The sequence below is a fragment of the Manis javanica genome, chromosome 2, assembly GCF_040802235.1.
Source record: "Manis javanica isolate MJ-LG chromosome 2, MJ_LKY, whole genome shotgun sequence".
Classification (NCBI taxonomy): Eukaryota; Metazoa; Chordata; class Mammalia; order Pholidota; family Manidae; genus Manis; species Manis javanica.
Genome location: NC_133157.1, coordinates 22,022,832 through 22,039,414, shown reverse-complemented (window position 1 = coordinate 22,039,414; position 16,583 = coordinate 22,022,832). Strand labels below are relative to the sequence as shown.

Sequence of the window (16,583 nt, the reverse complement as noted above, 5' to 3'; positions counted from 1 at the left end):
TGGCTGCAGTGCAGAGTGACCCCTCAGAAGAGCTGGGGAGCTAGCATTGCAGGCTGAAAGGACAGCAAGGAGGGTGGGCACATGCACGGTCACCCATGTATTTGGTCAGGTGCCCTCCCCCGGGAGAGGAGAGTCTCTTCATTTATGGGGGTTTGGGCTCTGGGATTCCAATCCTGGGTTTCCCATCCAAGGCAGGGGTAGAGGGGCTGTGTTTTGAAGCAGCTCCTTTTGGAGGACAGGCCCTTTTCCTCCTCCTGTCCTACAGACCCTGTCCTGGGAACATGTGCATGGCACCTACTGCTTCTCGGACTGGCTTCAGGGGTGAGGGTGCAAACCCATGTCTTCCTTCTCGGATGTATTTTTACCACCTTGTGGAACATGACAGTTTATCATTAATCCTGGTGGCAGCAAGGGTTGTGGGAATGGCTGAGAGGCATGTTGCTATAGGAAGCAGGCCTGGGACCAGCCTGGAGTTCCCTCAGAATTGTCAGTGATTCACTTGAGCTTTCCGGCATTTGTCACTCGAGGAGGCCCTATGGGTAGCATGGCAGGACTAAGGTTATGTGTTGGAGGAATCGAGTCAGAAGGAAGCTCCCGAGCTCTGGGTTTGGGAGTCCCAGAGAAACAGAGGTTCAATCCCAGAAACACTATTTCCAGGGAAGACTGAAGATTTGCAACTTCTTTATAGCCACACTATTCTGTCAGCACGACAGACATGAAAACCTTTACAGATATTGAAAATGCTGTGTCCTTATTTGAAGCCAAGGAGGAAGAGGACATGACGGGGGACACAAGGAGTGGGAATCCTCTCCCACTGTGAGCCCAGGAGGAAAGGACCCAAGACAGACAGGTGGATCTTGGCAGCAGAGAGGAGCCTCCTCTGCTGTCAGTCCCAGCCCAGGGTCCACGGAGGACAAGGAAAGGGGCTAAGTGGAGAGGTACTCAGGGGTCCCTATCCCAAAAGCAGACCCTGCTGAGATTCATGAGGTCCCCTCCACACCTCTGGTTGGTGCCTGCTCTCCACTGGCCAAGCAAAATATAATTGAAGCAATTGTCTGAAGAGTATAGGGAAATTTCAGATCATGTTTTTCATTTGTTTTGTTCTGGTTGGTCAGGGACTAGGGAGGACAGAAATATTTTAATGATCTACATGCATCCTTAATTCTTCATCCTTGGCTCAGTTTGCTAGAAGATACCACTTAGGAAAGACAGAGGCATTTTGAGCTCATTCAGCTGGGCTGAAGGAATGGGGAATGGAGACCTGAAAAGGGGAGCTATCTTACAGGGCTGCTGAGAAGTTTCAATGAAATGTACCTATAGAATACCCAGCCCAGATGTAAGTTCCCATCCCTGGTCCTTTTTGTGCACGAGATGGAGCACACACTGTCTGAGTGTGATGAAAGCATATGCCTTTTGGACACTAACCACTGGGGTAACAAGAACTTAGATCCATCCCATAAGCTAAGATAGGATGAAAAAAAGCTAATTCCATGACCCTTCTTTCCATTAGCTCCCAGAATTCCTGCCCTTCTAAATGTAACCCAATGTCTTGAGATACTGAAATAAATTTTGTGTGTGTGTCTCAATGGTTACTCTGTCTTCCTGGTTCTCTCTGCTGTACTTGACATAGAGGAGCTCTACCTTCTAAACTCCCTCTGCTTGCTGGCTTCATGATATTAATAGCTTCTGGTTTCCTCCTACCGCTAAAAAAAATTGTGGGTAAAATACATATAACATAAAATTTACCATCTTAGCTATTTATAAGTGTACAGTTCAGTGGTTAAGTACAGTCACATTGTTGTGCAACCAATCTCCAGAATTTCTTCATCTTCCCAAACTGAAACTCTACACCCATTAAAAACAATTGTCCATTTCTTCCTCCCCTGCCCCTTGCAACCACTCTTCTCCTTCCCATCTCTGTGAACTAGACAGCACCAGGCACCTCATATAGGTGCACTCTTAATAGCTGTCCTTTTGTGACTGGCTTATTTCACTTAGCATAATGTCCTCAGGTTCCGTCCATGTTCATCCAAGGTTCAGCACTGTCAGAACTTCCTTCCTTTTTCAGAATAAATGCACCTCTCCTACCAGTTTGACTATTCGCTCTACATCCTTGGCTTCTCTTCCTCTGCTTGTCCCTGAAATATCTGAATATCCCAGAACTCTCATTTTCATGCCAGCCTCTTATCAATCTACACACAGACCCCCCACATTTTTATCTATGCCTACAACTTCAATGACCACGTCTATATTGATGACCCCATATCTATAGGTCCAGTCCACATTTCTCTCCTGAAGTTTAGGCTGGTTGAAGTTCTACAGACAGCTACCTCAAATACTACGTAGTCAAACACAAATGCATCTCTCTCTGTCAGGAATCTTTTTCTCCTGCATTCCCTACCTCAGTGAATGGTACCACCATCTGTCCTGTTGCTAAAGTGTAGACAAAATTGCTTTTTTGCTTTCCTAGCATCACTTTACCTGATTTTTTTGTAATCTTACCCTGATTTCTCCCTGGAGAACTACCTTATTACTCACACCCAGTCCAAGGACTTCAAGTGTCCTTACGATCCAGACTCATGGCATAGGTGACCCGGTCCTCAGCCAGTCAGCATATAAATCTGTGAGGAGTTTTTACATATCCACTCATTCAGTTCCGACAAAAACCCTATCCTTTAGGTACTGTAGTTACTCCCATTTGACAGATGAGGAAACTGAGACACAGAGAATTTACGTATCCTGTTCAAAGTGGCACAGCAAGTGAATGGCAGAGCTGGGACTCACTGCGGGCTCTTCTTCAGATATGAGACAAGTAGCTGAGCATGCCATCAGTACCCTGCAGCTCCCAATTAGAGAAGGAACGTGGAATGGCAACTGTTGGCAGTACCCTGAAAGACTCCCACGTCCTTGGAAAGCACTGCCTGACCACTCCACCTTGCACGAATCTGCCCCAACCTATCACAGGACGAGGGAGGACTTAGTTATAGAAGGCAGGAGAAGGGGCCGCTGGGGATCGGGTGTGGTGAATTCTATGGGGCACCCTACGTTTGAGATGTTGTTGGGGCATGCTTTCATTTGATTGTGGTTTTAACTTAATAAATGTTTGCTGAACGACTAAATGAATAAAGACCCTTGAGGATGAGATAGGGCTTTAGGAACCTTTTGGTTATGCCCTGCAGGGGTGGGGGGCTGTTTGGCTGTGCCAGTTCAGTTGCAGAGGATCCCACTTGGCGACACCCAAATAGTGGGAGATGGGCACCTTTAGCTCAGAGGTGTCACCTTTTTCTCCAAAGGCCGCACACTTCCTGTCCTGCACAGTGGGGTCCCTGTGGCCCCTGAGTCCTTCCCAGCCTGGCCTGGTGCAGCATGGGCCACTCAATGAGTCCTGAACTATACAAGTAATCACAGAAACCTCTGGGCACAGCCTTGACCTTTCAGGGGACCTTCTCGCCTCCCTTGACCTGTTCCTGGGTTTGAGGATGAAGGCTGGGATTTGATAATCGCTTGCCTTCTGAGCATTGTGCTCCTACCTTCCTCCAGAATGAAATCTGAGTTCCCAAAGGGAAGAGGCTTTTCCTCAGAGGAGGGGAACTCTGTGTCCCACTGTACCACCCTGGCCACTGTTCGAGGCTGCAGTGAAGCTCTAAGAGTCAGGGCTCCTGCTGAGCGCCTGAGCCCTGTGCGTCCTCTGGCCGGTACCCAGGCTGGAGGAAACACCACGTCTCTCTCCAGAGGCAGTTTCTCTGGCTTCCAGGGTGCCTCGGTGAGACCCAGCCAGGAAGCAGAGCTCCCATCTGCCCACCTGGCCTAACGGGGAGCCAAGCCCAGCTCGCCAGGCAGACCTGTCTAGCAAGATCAGAGCATAAGAGCAGAGGCCAGGAACAGCGGACTGCCTGCCAGACGCTGGGTAGAGGCCCCTGGTCCAGCTGGCGCTGGGACGGAGCTGAGTTCTGTCCCCCTGATCCTGGCTTGACTCCGACAGACCCGGCTCCCTGCTCTTCCCCACCAAGAGGGCTCTCCCTGCCTGCAGCTCCACCCGCCATTCTGCACACAGCCACGGCCTCCTCTCCTCCCCTCTTGCCCAGGCATCCTCCTCTCCTCTCCCCCCCTTCTGCCCAACACCTGCCTAGCCCTACCTTTCGGGAGCACCACAAGGTGGGCCTGGGCCCGCTGCTGCCGCCTCCAGAGTTCGTACTGTGCGCGCAGGAGCTGGACGCTGAGCGGGGGCCCTTTCCCCAGGGACTGAGTGCCGGAGCCCTCAGCCATGGAGTGAGACCCAGGCCGCCAGCAGCGGGGCAGGGCCGGGCATGGGCAGGGCAGCGCCTTCATCCGGATCTGGGACGAAGGTAAACACTGATGGGCGGAGCGAGGGTGGTGGCGGAGTTAGGGCTGGAGGCGGGTGAGGGGCGGAGGACAGACGGGGAGGGAGAAAGGGGAGGGGCTGTAGGGCCAAGTGGAAAGGTGGGAAGGGAGTGAAGCAAAGGGGAGGGGGAGGTGGGGGGCGCAGAGAAAGGCGGAGGAGGGCTGCTAGGAGGACACCTGGGGAGGAGGAAGGAGGGGTATGTGGGCTTGGGGAGGGCAGGCGTAGGGCTCACAGAAAGGCAAGCACAGCTTCTCAGTCTTTCTGGGGCCCAAGGAGGTGTCGTATTCCGGGTCCTTCACTGCTTGATCCCAAAGTTGAGAATCCAATTCCGAGATTTTCACAAAGAAGTGAACTCTCCCATTTCTGGCAGAGCTGGAGGTGATGCTGGGGAATGCCAAGCGGCTGCTCAGCTCAGCTCACGCCTCCTGGACCGGAACCTGGGCACTCATCAGCAAAGCTGCCCATTCAGTCTTCAGTTGGAAAAGAGACACCCTCTGCAGCCACACAAAGCTGGTGCCTCGGGGATGTGCACGCCGAAGCCATGCCTAGGGACTCTGGGCAGGAAAGGCGCCCCCAAGATCTCTCATCCTCCAACCCACATCCCAGAAGAAAGCCCAGGCCCAAAGTTGGTGGAGCCTGCAGCCAGCCCCACCTCTTTGGCACCCGTGCAGCCTCTGAGGTCTCAGCGTTCTCCAAGCAGGAAGTAAGTCAGTGTTTATCTTACCCTGGCTAGGTGCACCCTGACCCTCTGCTCGCCAGCTCCAACCAAGTCCCTTTCTATCCTCTCCTTATACCGGGTCTACAGATTACCCTGTTACCCAATACGCCTCCAGAGGCAGTGGAAACAGAGTAGCAGCTGAATTTAGGAGGCGTTTTGGAGGTTACCTGGCTGACACCTCGTCAGTGGATGTGGTCCGTGAGAGAGGGAGGGTCAGTCTTCCCTGGGTAATGTGTTTGTTTTCTAAGGCTGCTGTGCCAAAGTACCACAAACTGGTTGGCTTAAATGACAGAAATGATTGTCTTACAGTTCTGGAAACCAGAAGTCCAAGAATAAGGTGCCAGCAGGGTTGTTTTCTTCCAGGGACTGTAAATGAGAATGTGTCCTATGCCTCTCACTGGGCTTCTGGTGGGTTGCTGGCAGTCTTTGGTGTTCCTTGGCTTGTAAAACCATCACCTGATCTCTTTCTTTACATTCACATGGCGTTCACCCTGTGTGCTTGTCTCTGTGTCCAAATTTCCCCTTTTATAGGGTCACCAGTCATGTTGGATTAGGGCCCACTCTAATGACCTCATCTTAATTGAACTATCTCTCTGCAATGACCTTATTTCCAAATAACCTCACACTGAGGTCCTGGGGTTAAGCCTTCAACACAGGAATTTTGGGGGACACAATAACCCATACCAGAGAGAGGAATGGTAGTCCGTCACAGAGCCAGGCACAGGGCAGGGGCCACCTGCAGGAGGGGGAGGAGGTGGGACTTGTTTTGAAGTTATGTTTGAGGTGCCCGTGGTCTTTGGGTCATCAGGAGGGAGTTAGAAGCTTGGTGGGAAGATGCAAACGTCATTTGTGAAAAAGATACAGTTCATTATTAGAAGTTTTATCATTAGACAGTTGTGCATAGACAGCATTGAGAGATGCTCCAAAGTAGCTCTCTTTACCCTTTTCAGTGTCTGCATTTGCTGGTGTCAGTCCTTGTCTGATGGGCAGAAGGGAGACCTCCGCTGTGTCCTCCAACTGTCTTTTTTCCCCACTCTTGTCCCAGAGGCTAACCTTTCTCTTGACACTGGCCCATCTTCATGTTCTAACTATTAAAACAGGGGATGGATGGCTCAGGCTGGTGCAGCTTCTGTTAAACTCCTTCTTAACATGATTTCTATGCTATTTCTTGGCATCAACATATAAGATTTTGTTGAATGCAAATTAACAAATTGGTCTAGATAATTATAATGACTTTAATCAAAATAAGTTAATAGTACAAGTTTTTCCAAAGAGGGAAACTTAGTGAATTTAGTTTTTTTTATTTCTGTGAATTTAGTTTTGATAATGCCTATCACTCTCTAAAAAAGAACATTTTTCCCCCAAAATAAAACATATAAAAGCTATTGAAGGAACACTGTGGGAAAAGCACTTTGTAATTAATTTCAAATACCTAAGAAGAGATATTACAAATTTAAAAACAATTTTGCTAAGCACAAAACACAATGTACTACAATAATAATAGCCTTCATCTTTTGGTTTTGATATCAAGGTTCAGTTCATTCAACATCTATTTGTTCAACAAGTACTTATTCAGCTACTGCAGTGTTCCAGACTCACTAATCAGTATTGACTATAAGTTAAACAGACGTCCTTATGGAACTTCCAGTCCAGCTGTGGGGACAGAATGAAAAGCAGCTAACAATTGTATAATTACAACTTATGATAAGAACTAGGGGAAAAGAATACAATAAATAAATAAAATAATGCATATAAAATGCTTATGGGAGCTCATGGCCCTTAGGAAATATATAAGAAATGTTACCCATGATTATTTATTATTCAGTAATTAAAATTTATCCGGTTTATTCACCTGTAAAAAAAAAACAGAAAACCATCATCTTAAGTTAAAGTCTCCTGCCCTCTAGTGGGGACTTTTTGTTACAGTCACACAAACAACAGAAAATGCTTGGGTGTTTTTGATGTTTCTGCTGCTGTTTAATGAGTTCTCGCGGGCTGGGGTGCCCAGCAAGGTATTAGGCCATGCAGAACACTTGCCAGCTATTCAGAAGGTTTCTTTATGCATGCTTGGTGCCACGTGACCTGTCAAGTGGCCTGTGAAGTGGCTTGGGGTGGAAGCTTTAATGAACAGACATCCCCATAGAGGAGAGTGATAGGCCCAGCTAATCAGCATTCAAAACAGAGTAAGACGGAACCAATAAATCCACAGTTAGTGCAAATGGAAAATATTTGAACCATGATGTTGGTGGACCATTAGAGAAAAGAATAGCCACCACTGACCAGCCGGGGCTGCCTCCTGTCCCAGGCATATTGCAGTAGCCCTGGGCGGATTCAGGGAGGTGGGGACTTTTTCCCAGCTTCCCTGAACATCTTTCCCAGAACCCTGAGTTAACCCAGATAGTACCAGTGTAGAGCCTAACAAAGACGCAATGACTGTGCTGTCCTACTTCATCCTTGGGAACCTTCTGAGAAACAGGTATCATTATCCTTGTCTTAGGAGCTCAGAGAAGTTGAGTCACCCACCCAAGGCCCCGCTGGCAACACAGCATTTGCACCCACTTCTTTCTGCTATCTCAGAGCTGAGTTCATTTCACTACCCCATAACCCATACCCCGTGATACTGAATCCTGAGTTTAATGCAGATATGAGATTAGATGTTCTCCCACTTTTTATTAGAGTAAAAATTTCTTTTAAAAATAACTAGGTTAAATAACTCTCATCAGGTTATTAGATAATGTTTTGTATGAGCTTTAAAAATAAGTTAACATCTAGGAACAATTTGATCCCTTGCTCCCTAATCTTTAAGTTGTCCTTAAATTAAGTCATGCTAAATCTGCATTGATTGAAAAGCCCTCCTCAGCAGTTAGGGCTCACATTCTTGGGGATCATTTTCTGTTTTAGCCATTGTGTGATTACTGCAGTCCTAAGGCGTTTAAATTAATTAGAGGTTCTCAGTCCTGAATGTACATTAAGAATCACTTGAGTAACTTCCCTTTCTTTTTTTTTATTAAGGTATCATTGACATACACTCTTATGAAGGTTTCACATCAAAAACATTGTGCTTACTACATTCACCCTCTAAATTATCGTCCCCCCATACCTATTGCAGTCACTGTCCGTCAGCATATTAAGATGCCACAGAGTCACTACTTGTCTTCTCTGTGCTACATTGTCTTCCCCATGACCCCACACACCATGTGTGCCAATCATAATACCCCTCAATCCCCTTCTCCCTCCCTTCCCACCCGCCCTCCCCTACTCCTCCCCTCTGGTAACCCCTAGTCCCTTCATGCAGTCTGTGAGTCTGCTGCTGTTTTGTTCCTTCAGTTTTGCTTCATTGTTATATTGAATAACTTTATTTAGAGTTACTTATGCCAGGGCTTCATCCCACCCCAGTTGAATCCAAGTCACAGAAGGGAGGAGTCCAGGCATCAGCATTTTAGTACAAGGCTAGGGTACAGCCAAAGCCGAGGACCACTGAATTATTTAAATGGTTGCTTGTCAAACTACCTAGTTTTGGACAAACTGTTCAGTTCATACACCTGGCAGGCCTGTTTTTATTTATATGGGAGTGGTATCTAGGGGCAGAAGAAGGGATCTGCTTCAACAGTCTGCCTTCCTCAACTTCCCTGCTCTGACTTCTCTCCCCGATCATAACAAAGGGATGGCCTCGACCTTCTGCACCGCTACCTGAGCCCTGGGCCTGTTACACAGATTCAGGAAAGAATAGTGAACCTATTTTCACAGGCTTTCTGCCTGGACTTCCCCACAACTATCCAGCCCGTAAATGTTGCTCTGTCTTGTTACCCAGGTTCTGAGCTTCTGCTTAGACTATAACCCAAGTCACAGCTTTCTGCTCTGTTGGTCACCTACACTGTAGGCAGATGAACAGCATGTTAATTTGTGCACAGATCTAGATGTGTGCCTTAATGCCAGGAAAATTCACTGGAAGTCCTACTGTTCTCTGCTGCTGCTTTTACTGAAGATTTCAAGTGCATCTATATCCTTTGGAAAATGACTTTTGGATCCCAGCAGGTTTTGCTAATGAACCCTGGGCTTCCAGAAATCACCCAGCATGAAATAACCAGATGAGAGTTGCTCAGTTTGTCTTAATTTCCCTCTTGAGTTTTGACATTAAATTTGGCTCTGATAGTCTAATTGATATTTTATTTTTTGGTGCATTTGGAAATGTGATAAGCCCAAGAGCACAAGGGCTTTTGAGATTGGGGTCAGGTTAAACATTTGCAGGACCTTCAACCTCCTGGAATCTCTCTCTCTCCATTTGTCCCTTAGTTCTTTTTCCTCAGCAGCTCTGGGTAGAGACAGGCCTGAATGGCCTGCCCACTTCTCATTGGTGAATTACTGAAGAACAGCCTTTTATGAGTTTCTATTTAGCTTTTGCGTCCCTCAATTTAGCCCAGCTTCCCGGGAGAGTGGGCATCCCTTTGAATGGTCAAAGGAGAATGAAAAGTAGCAATGAAAATGTGAATAAGAATATAAATAATCTACTGGGAGAAGGGGACAAAAGGTACAAACTCCAAATTATAAAATAATTTAGACACAGGAATGGAAGCACAGCCTGGGGAATATAGTTCATAATATTGTAATACCCTTGTATGGTGACAGGTGGAATACACTTATCATGGTGAGCATTTAGAAACGTATATAATAATTGATGAATTGCTAAGGTATTTGTGAAGCCAATATAATATTGTATATAAATTCTATTTCAATTAAAACATTTAAAATATAGAGATATATAAACAATTTGGATCTTTAGGAAGTCTGTCAACATGGGAGGCAGATAAGCAAGTATCTAACAGCCTCAGTTCTTCATACCAGCTGTCTGCAGAAGGAAGGGGGCAGGAGTAAGAGCTGGGGGAAAAGACAATCCTTTGAATGAACAGTGTTCAGTCAGATAGATTCCATGCACAAAAAATTTCTCTGCCTCACATATCATTCATAGAACCCAAGTCCAGTTGAATTGTAGGTCCAAATGTAAAAGACAATAAATCTTCTATAAGAACTCATAAAATCATTTCTATTTACTTGGGGAAGGCAAAGATTATTGAAGCAGGGCAGAAAAACCACTAATACAAATATTATTGATCAAATGAACTACATTAAAAAATTCTTGCTTTCTTTCAAAGATACCATTAAGAGTAAAAATGCAAGCATGAAGTGGATATACAAACCCAGTTAATAGACTTATATTTAGAATACATAAAATCTACAAATCTACAAGGAAAAAAGATGACTACAGATGTTAAAACATCAGAATAAAAAAGACACGCTTAATACACCGTTGGAAAAACTTGATGTTAAATGAAATACTATGTTTTTTAGTGTGTTTATCCAGTGGAAAATTATTACCACTAATTTGAAGCACATTGTGTTTTGCTAGAAATAGTCTAATACTATGAAAAGGGTTAGAATCACTTTCCAATATCATTACCCAATAAATATAGTAACACTTATGTGATAGGTTTTGTTCCTTTGATTAATTTACTGGTTTTGTAGATATGATTTTCTTTTATCTTGCAAGGTGCAACCCCGAATTACATCTGCTACTTCTGAATTATGCATTTGACATGAATACTTCTCTTTTCCATCTAAATGTTTTAATTAGTAGCTGAAGAATCACTTGTTAACTGATATGAAGTTGCAAGGATTTAATCAGACTTGACATTCTAAGTGTGGCTTTGATAAGAATGATTATTCATTTTCACAATTTTTGTGATAAATTAAATCTTCATTAATGAATAATTTATAGAACCTTATTTCTAAATTTTACATAGGTTATCTTCAAAGTCTGCTAACTTTCATTGTTGCCAGTTTTTAAAAATGTAAGCAATCTTCTTTGGAAATTTTGTTTTTTTTCTTTGAGTTTTTTTCCTTACTGTCATTATTATCTATTTCTATTACAATCGTGACTAATACTCATTTCAACGATCTAAAGGATTAAAAAAATAATAGTTGTTTTCAAATAGTCCAAATTTGAATATATTTTCATCTACAGATGTAAACTAAAAGTTAAAAAAGTCTCATATTTTGAAAAATTATTTTTCTCTTTAAATATTCAAAATATTTTGCCTCAAACATTAAGGGACAAAAATATAAAGAGATTATTCAATAAAGCCAACATTTTTACATAATTTGTGAAACATAGTATTAAACATTTTTATTAAAAAACCTACTCTAGTATTCAATGTCCATTTTATTTGCAATGTAAAGAAATATAAGTAATATCATGTTTCACATGTTGTGTTTCACATGTTACATGTAGGCCTGTATATTACATACAAATTCAAGAGTAATATGAATTTTGTAATAATGCAAAATGCTCCTCAGGTGCCATATCCAACTGTTGTAAACACTGCACTAATTTGCAAGTACCCCAGGAACTGAGAATTGAAACACAAAGAAAAAGGAATCTCTAGCATTACAGGTAAATGATACTTTGTAATGCAAGAATCAGCTGCCTACAGGCTGACGTGAGTTAATTCAGAGTTGACTGTTTTGTCTTTCCTATTGCTTCCTCCACTCAGTTTCTTCCTGACCAGTTTCACCCCCCTGCCCCCCATCAGCGACACAGGGCTGCACAGTTACAGACTGCTGAGACACAAGCTCCGGACTGAGGCCTGTAAGGATGGCCGTGGATCAGCTCTTGGAAGGTGGAGAGTTGTCCACCCACTGCGGCTCATGCTAATGCACGCCTATTGTTGAATTATGCTCATGTGTCTTTGGGGGTATTGAAAAATTCTTCAACTCAGTTTTTTCACCTTTATGTTAACACCTGTTGGTAATGACAGAACCCTCCAAAATATCACTTCTCAAACTTCAGTGTTCTGAGTGTCACCTAGAAAGAGCTTATTTAAAATGCAGGTTACTGAGTCCAATCTCCAGGATCTGTAATTAGAGGAGGCCCAGGAATCTGTATTTGTTAGAAGTATCCGAGGCCACACTCTAAGAAGCACTGGTCTATACCAGCATGTCCTCTCCAACTCCACAGTAGTAGTTCAGTCCCTCCAGTTTCTTGCTGCGTAGACTCCTCACTGATCTCTCTGCCCGGGACACACTAATCTGGTGATTCTCATTGCCAGCTGCCCATTTAAATCACTGGGAGAACTTTAGAAACATTACTGGTGCCTGCGCCTCACCCACAGCAATTAAATCAGACTCTCTGGGAGTGCAGCCCAGCTATTAGGATAATCTTTGAGGAAACCCAGTAGATTTCACTGCCCCCAGGGTTGGGGTAACTGCTCTAATCATTCATGGCCTCCCGTAGCCTTTCTAACCCTGTGGTAAGCATCCCAAATTCCTTCTTTCCTGGAGCACAGCTTCCCAACCTATATCCCAGGGAAAGCAAACAGGATACCGGTGTGGCACAAAACGTTGACCTGCCCATAATCAGGTGCTCCTGGGCCCAGAGGCTCCAGTTTTAAGTAGCTTCTGTGCTCCTGGGGTGGTAGCTGGAGCTGAGCTTGCCCTCCTCTCCCCGGCCCTGTGGCCTCTGCTGCACTGCAGACGAGGTGCCCATTGAGCTGCAGCAGAACACAGCCCAGGTACTCAGAAGCTCAACCCCAAGGTATGGCTGGCTGGAGAAGGGAGATTTATGCAGGCTGGGGGTGGGGGGTTGCAAGGCCCAGCTGTGAACAGTGGCCCTCAAATCTCCATCATCACATGTATTTGATTGTTTTGCCGACTGTCTCCGATGTGCCCTGTGCGTGGCACAGGCTGACTGCTCCAACAGTGCATATTCTGAAAGTTAGCTGCACTCTTATTTCAAAAGGTTTGATTTGAAGACATGAAACCACGAAACCACATTTGAGATCTCTTGGCATTGTCACAATAAGTTTTAATGCTGTACTGGGCAATGAAAGAAACGGGAGAACTGTTGTTTCTTTTAAATGTCATTTCAGATGCTAGTTGTTAAATTTCACAAAGTGTCTGTCACTTCTGTGTGGTTAAAGTTTGCTTTTTAATCGGTGGTTACTAGCTATGATATGGAGAGAAAAATTTTAAAAGCTTGACTAGGACTGGTTGTGTGTAGCATAACCTATCAAAAAAAAAAAGCCCCCAAATGTTAAAAGCCATTATCAACCTGATCTGAAGGTTTCAATGACATCAAAATGATCATCTGTTTACTCAAAAACTCCACAAAATTAGCATCTCCCTTGTTTGTTCACTGGGTAATGTTGAAAGATTTCGTGAAAAACACTTGTTGGAAGAGTCTGCTCACTTGAAGTGAAACTGAGGACCCCTAAGCCTGATCCAGGTAGGTTGTTCTTGTGTAACAATGACCGTCCCAGGGGCCTCCTGTGGCCTGAGTGCCAGTCAGAGAACTGCAGTGGCTTCTGGGCACAGTGAGTTCCGTAGCATCGTGTTTGGTACCAGAGTGCAGGAATGGTGGTGGTCCCAGGAGAAAGAGGGAATGGGGATGAGGGCATGGGAAGTTCTCAATTCTTGAAATGGGAATTTTAAAAATGTTCAAAAAAAATCTACAAAGCTGGTGAAAAGACAGGTCACAAGCTGAAAAATATTTGTGACAGAAAATGAATAAAAAGCTAACATCCAGAATGGATAAAGAATACTGATGAATTAATTTTAAAAAAGATGAACAATCGATAGAAAAATAGAGGAAAAGACTTGAAAAGGTGCTTCCCAAGAAAGAAAATCCGAGTAGCGAGGAAGCCTATGAAAAATGCTCACCACCATTTGTAATCACAGAAATGCAAAATAAAACCAGAAAATACCATTCCATATCCACTCAATTGGATTTAATTTAAAAAAAACCTGATAATACTAAATATCAGTGAATATGGGGAGTAACAGGAACTCTCATTCCTATAAGAACCTGGTGAAACTGGTATTATCTGGTAAGAGCAAGCAAATGCAGACTCAGTGTGTGGTCCGGGGCCAGCAGCACCGGCATCGCCTGGAAGTTTGTTAGAACTTCAGAATCTCAGATCCCACTTCAGACCTGTTTAATGGAATCAGCATTTAACAAGATCTCCAGGTGATTTCATATATGCATTAATGTTGAAGTGTGGCTCTGTGACCCAGTGACTCCACTTCAAGCATATGCCTTAAAGAACCTCATTCGCTGGCAGCATTGTTTGTAAATAAAAACGGAGACTGACTCTAGCCCATTAACTGTGGAATGGACAAATAAATTATGGTGTAGCTGTAGATAATGGAATACTATACAGCCAGACACACAAATGAACTATAGTAAAATGATACATAGTGACATGGATGGCATTCACAAGTATGAACATGAGTGCAAGAAACAGCTCACAGAATCATACCTTTAGAATGATTCCATTTATTTTTGCACATGGGTTATGTATTCTTCTGTATTTCACAGTGGAACCCTTTAAGAAATTGTGTTCATGGAAACAAGCTTGAAATTTCACATTTTATAAATAGGAAATTTTATAAATTTTTATAACTTTTATAAATATTTCTGTGGAAGAGTTATGCAAATTATATATTTAACACTACCCCTAATAGTTTATATTTTATTTTTGTATTAAAATGATTTATGTTACTTTTTCACTAAGCCACATACAGATGTTCCCGAATCCTTTCCATTTTAACCCTGTGGGCTGCCCAGATATTTTCTTTGTGTGCCATGACCCAAAACATTGTGTAGCAGGGACTTAGCGGCCAATTACTTCAAAGGCCTCCAAGCTCCCAGCTTTCCCTTGCCGTGCCCTCTGTTGACGTGCACCAAATTCTAGCTGTCAGATTCCTTGTCTTTCCTGCCGTGCCCCTAAGCCCATGCTACTTCTGGAATGCTCTGGATGTTCTTTCTTTCCTTTAGGCTTTGATCAAACACCACCACCACAAAAGGTTTTCTGGCTTACTAGACAGAGTAATTACTCTTTCCTTTTCAGAGCCTTTATTGGATCAGTCCCACTGCTGCCTCTCTTTGACATTGTCAAGATGGTCATATATTTAGTTGTTTGACATCTATTTCCTCTGTTAGACTATGAACAAGTCCAGAGCAGCATGCTATACTATAAATTATAGCATATCCTTGTAATGGAATATTTGTCTTCTTTTCACAACCTGTTCTATATCCTCTGGAGTTGTAAATCCTGTATTCACGTTCGTTATTATATGAATTTAGTAAAAAGTGGAAAGTGCTCACCACTATTTCTAGACTTATTAGTAATCTGTTTTGGGGGTGGCAATCTTATGTGATGTTCAATTATACTGTCCTGTTGCTGAGACTTTTATAGAGCCTTTAGTTAACATGAACATTTTTAATGTCTTAAATAGCTAACCATGTATTCAAGTTATGGAGCATCAACTTTATAAACACTTAGTCCATAGCAAAGCAATCAAGCTTAGCAACTTGAAGTTTTGTTGAATGGAGTGGTACGAAAGAGCTAAAAAAAAACCCTCATGAAGGGGAAGAAAAGCCACGATGTTTATGCTCATCTCCTAAGATGCTTCTGAGATGAACCCAAATATCTATATCCTGCAAAAATTTGGACTTCTTCCCACCTCATTCTAATAGACTATCAAACTAAGGGCTGTCCTGTTTCAATCCCCTGTTGACCACCTTTATGGCCAGAAGTCCAGGCTTCAGCCAGTCACTCATCATCTCCTGGCCACACTGTCATCCCCTAAACCATTGGTTCTGAACCTTGGCTGCATATCTGATTATCTGGTGTCCAGGTAACACCCAAGACCAATTAAAACAAAATCTCTGGTGGTAGAACCCTCATATCACTGTTTTTTTTAAAAAGCTCTCTTTAAAAAGCTTCCAAGATGAGAACCAAACTCTTAATCTGACCAAGTCCTGCCCCACCCTTTCTCCCTCCAAGTCCCTCTCACAGTACGTGCTGGAATCTAGGTCAGGAGGCTTCACTATATCTTCAGTGCAGTGTTGGAACATCACCTCTTTCCGTAACAGAAATCTCCTAAGGGTTCCCACTCTCTGACCTTTAACGTTCCACATACTCGTCAGGTGATTGGGATTTTTGCTTGCCCTCCAATGCCCCTAACATGCAACTTCTCTTTTCTGCAAAACCTCATACTTGTTTGAAACTCATTCATGCTGTTACACCAACTTCTTACCCCTCCTTATTGCTGCCATCAGCTACCAACCTACTCATTCACGGAAGATGGATCACCTCAGACTCTTTCCATCCTTACTCTTTTCTTTCTCAGTGACCCATCTAATACCTTGGTCACAGATCCTTGATCTGAATTCCAACCATCTTCCTCTATTCCACCTCACCTCTCATGGTTACCTTAATCTTCATTTTCCCTGGAAACTGCATTCCCTCTAAAATTTGTTCTTAAATCCCATTCTGCCCACCTTCTCCTACATTTTAGTTTATTTGCTGATCAATCCCATTGCGGCCTTTCTTTGACTTGTCAAGACTGTTGATCCCCAGATTCCATCACTTCTTCTCCACTTCCACCAGTCAATTCCTGGCTTTGCTTTTTTACTTGTCCAGCCTTGTTTTTTTTTTTGTTTTT

The 16,583-nt window shown here is 43.7% G+C and overlaps 2 protein-coding genes across 2 annotated transcripts in view; one reads left to right on the top strand and one right to left on the bottom strand.

Moving 5' to 3' along the window:
- Window positions 1-4,734, bottom strand: part of C2H9orf152 (chromosome 2 C9orf152 homolog) — a 21,454-nt gene extending 16,720 nt beyond the window's left edge. Inside the window, exons 1-2 of the mRNA XM_017651453.3 lie at window positions 4,596-4,734; window positions 4,137-4,335 (exon numbers count right to left, since the gene is read on the bottom strand). Of these exons, the coding sequence (XP_017506942.2) occupies window positions 4,137-4,329 (193 nt within the window). The 5' untranslated portion in view covers window positions 4,330-4,335; window positions 4,596-4,734. The remainder of the gene's footprint in view (window positions 1-4,136; window positions 4,336-4,595) is intronic.
- On the top strand, window positions 716-16,583 carry LOC140845503 (uncharacterized). Its single transcript, XM_073219739.1, has 4 exons — window positions 716-816; window positions 4,131-4,346; window positions 4,734-5,066; window positions 11,630-16,583. The coding sequence occupies exons 1-4, from the start codon at window positions 716-718 to the stop codon at window positions 11,805-11,807; spliced, it is 828 nt and encodes a 275-aa protein (XP_073075840.1). The 3' UTR covers window positions 11,808-16,583.